The 2427-nt window shown below is 40.5% G+C and overlaps 1 protein-coding gene across 1 annotated transcript; it reads right to left on the bottom strand.

The window, feature by feature from the left end:
• Positions 1–815: 815 nt before the first annotated feature.
• On the bottom strand, positions 816–2175 carry LOC114743724 (transcription factor MYB4-like). The gene is made up of 3 exons (XM_028931942.1): positions 1946–2175; positions 1709–1838; positions 816–1617 (listed from the first exon to the last, which is right to left on the bottom strand). Exons 1-3 carry the CDS (start codon positions 2076–2078, stop codon positions 990–992), a joined length of 891 nt encoding a protein of 296 aa, XP_028787775.1. The 5' UTR covers positions 2079–2175; the 3' UTR covers positions 816–989.
• Between the last annotated feature and the right edge of the window lie 252 nt (positions 2176–2427).

The following is a 2427-nucleotide window of genomic DNA, read 5'->3' as shown; positions in this document are numbered from 1 at the left end:
GAGTATAATCGGCCATTGCTGAGATTCGCTAATCAATCATAATCAATTATATTATGTGAACGAAGAAAAATACACAAGGTTAGGGCTATATATATAACCAAAGAACAGACAACAGGCAGAATATAAAAGCTGGAAAGATTTCAAAGAAAACTACCCACATCCACATCGATGGCCAGATATATAATAGTCGATATTTTAAACTGAGGAAGAATATCTTCAGTCAAGAATAAGAAAGAGTGGTGTGTGTATATATATATAAATATGTATATATTGTATATAAGTGAGTCTTGTTAATGTCCCCAGTCCCCAGTCCCCATCTTTTATCTTTTTCTCTCTCTACTGAGATATTGAAGCCATAAGATAACTATAACTGAATTACGCACATTAATTAAAAAAAAAAAAAGTTCATAATTGAAGTTAGTTAAAAATCCCGGTTTCTTCAGAAATTATAATCACTTTGTCAAATTATTAATAAAAAATCTATTAACTTCCGTCTTGAAATTTAAAGCCAAACATGCATGCCATCCAGATAAGGTGACAAATTTAGGTACAAAAGTATTTTTTTCATAAATAATTCATAAATATTTAACTAAGTTTAAATAGGTGTTTTACATTAACAACAGACAACTTCTAGAATTTGCCTTATATTAAAAAGGAGTGAATTTAAGTTAGGCTCGTTGGAGAGTATCACTTCCAGAGGTTTAATGAATTTTATCACAGCAAAGTGGTTGACGAGGTCAGTGAAAAACTCGAGATGTCCTATTATTTTATAGTTACAATTACAAATTGACAAACACATACATACATATACACACAAACACTCAACTGAGCGCGAAAATGTCACATCGTTCACACGTGACGACACCTCAGACTAATTATTGCTCATCAGGCACTGTAAATCACAAAAAGCGAAGTTCACAGCTTCCCCTGATGTAATAATTTTTCGTGCTTATTCAATAAGCTAATATGTGCTTTTTCGGTTTTCCCCCTCATACATACAAATCGGTGCCTTGACTCCAGAGATCTAGATCATAAAGGGGATAAAGATATTCTAATTCAGCGCCCAAGGGTGCCTGTGATTGCGTTGGGTAAGACACGTCAGCCATTTGTGCGTCTATCAGAGAACTGTCAAATGGTGCCTGGGGAAGTGAATCCAGGAAAGCAAAATCATCGTCCACAAGCATGGTTCGAGGAATAGATGAAGTTTGAGGAGGAGAGAGCACTGGCATTGTTTCTGTTGGATGGCGAAAGATGTCGTCCAGATTAAGGTGGGTCCAGAGACCTTGGGTATCAGGCTCAGGGAGAGCATCGAGGAAAGATAAGTCATGTTCCAGACTTGAATTTAGGGAAGAGGAAGGCGTGGCAGATGAGGATGATGACTGGGGAGACAATGGGCTAGAATCCAGGATTTCGATCTGGGAAGAAGCAGATTCTGGAGGAGAAGATGAGTGAGAAGAACCACTGTGGTGTTGTTTGGAAGTGGAAGTATCTTCTGACCTTTTAGATTTATGGGTGTCGCTCGAGTTATGTTGAAATCGCTTCTTCAGGTTGGTGTGCCAGTGGTTCTTTATTTCGTTATCGGTTCTTCCGGGCAAATGTGCAGCAATGGAGGACCATCTGCAATATATTTCCATCGAATTAATTAATTAATTTGAATTTATGCGGAGAACGGATGAAGCCGATCGATCGGGGCGGGACATATATATACCTATTGCCCAGCTGTTTGTGCAGTTCAATGATAATGTCCTCTTCTTGAGGAGTGTAATTGCCTCTTCTGATGTTGGGTCTCAGATAATTCATCCATCTCAGTCTGCAACTCTTCCCACACCTCGCCAGTCCTGTAACCCACATCACACAGTACACATGCATATGTAAGCGCTTTCAGAAACAAACACGTCGTGGAGTTACATGTGATGTTGAAGGCTAATTCAATAAATTAAATTACCTGCAAACCTGGGGAGTTGGCGCCAATTCCAGCAGCCATACCGAGTAACATAGGCAATTAGCTTGCTGTCTTCCTCGGGGGTCCAGGTCCCTTTTTTCAGTCCACTTTTGTCATACGAAGGCGTTCTCACCATTGTTTGGCTCTCCGGACTCTGGAGATAATAGCTAGCTACGAGTTATAATAGCTATAGACAGAGAGATGGGGAGAGAGGGGTGAGCCTAATCTTGTTTGCCTCTGACCATCCAACTTTTCAAAGGAGGGGGGGATTTATATATCCGCCTCGCGTTCAGAATCGGGAACGTGATTCATACCCCATAAAAATTAAAAGGAAAGCATGGGGGATTCACACGGGAACAAAAAGGTCCCTCTCACAAGATTCACTCGGCGACTCCGATGTAGGAGATGGGAAGAGCAGTAAGGTTAAAAGGGGCCTCTGCCCCTGCGTCACTCATCTTCCGGGAACCTAACGGGAAACTTCCATG

This window comes from Neltuma alba, unplaced genomic scaffold (assembly GCF_004799145.2).
Source record: "Neltuma alba isolate B1F8T4 unplaced genomic scaffold, ASM479914v2 tig00004110_pilon, whole genome shotgun sequence".
Lineage (NCBI taxonomy): Eukaryota > Viridiplantae > Streptophyta > Magnoliopsida > Fabales > Fabaceae > Neltuma > Neltuma alba.
This window is presented reverse-complemented; position numbering and strand designations above follow the sequence as displayed.

Coding starts and splice junctions, on each gene's coding strand:
- LOC114743724 (XM_028931942.1), bottom strand. CDS start 2,078: ATGGTGAGAACGCCTTCGTATGACAAAAGTGGACTGAAAAAAGGGACC. Junction 1,839..1,945: donor CCAACTCCCCAGGTTTGCAG/GTAATTTAATTT, acceptor TGTGGGTTACAG/GACTGGCGAGGTGTGGGAAG. Junction 1,618..1,708: donor CACAAACAGCTGGGCAATAG/GTATATATATGT, acceptor AATATATTGCAG/ATGGTCCTCCATTGCTGCAC.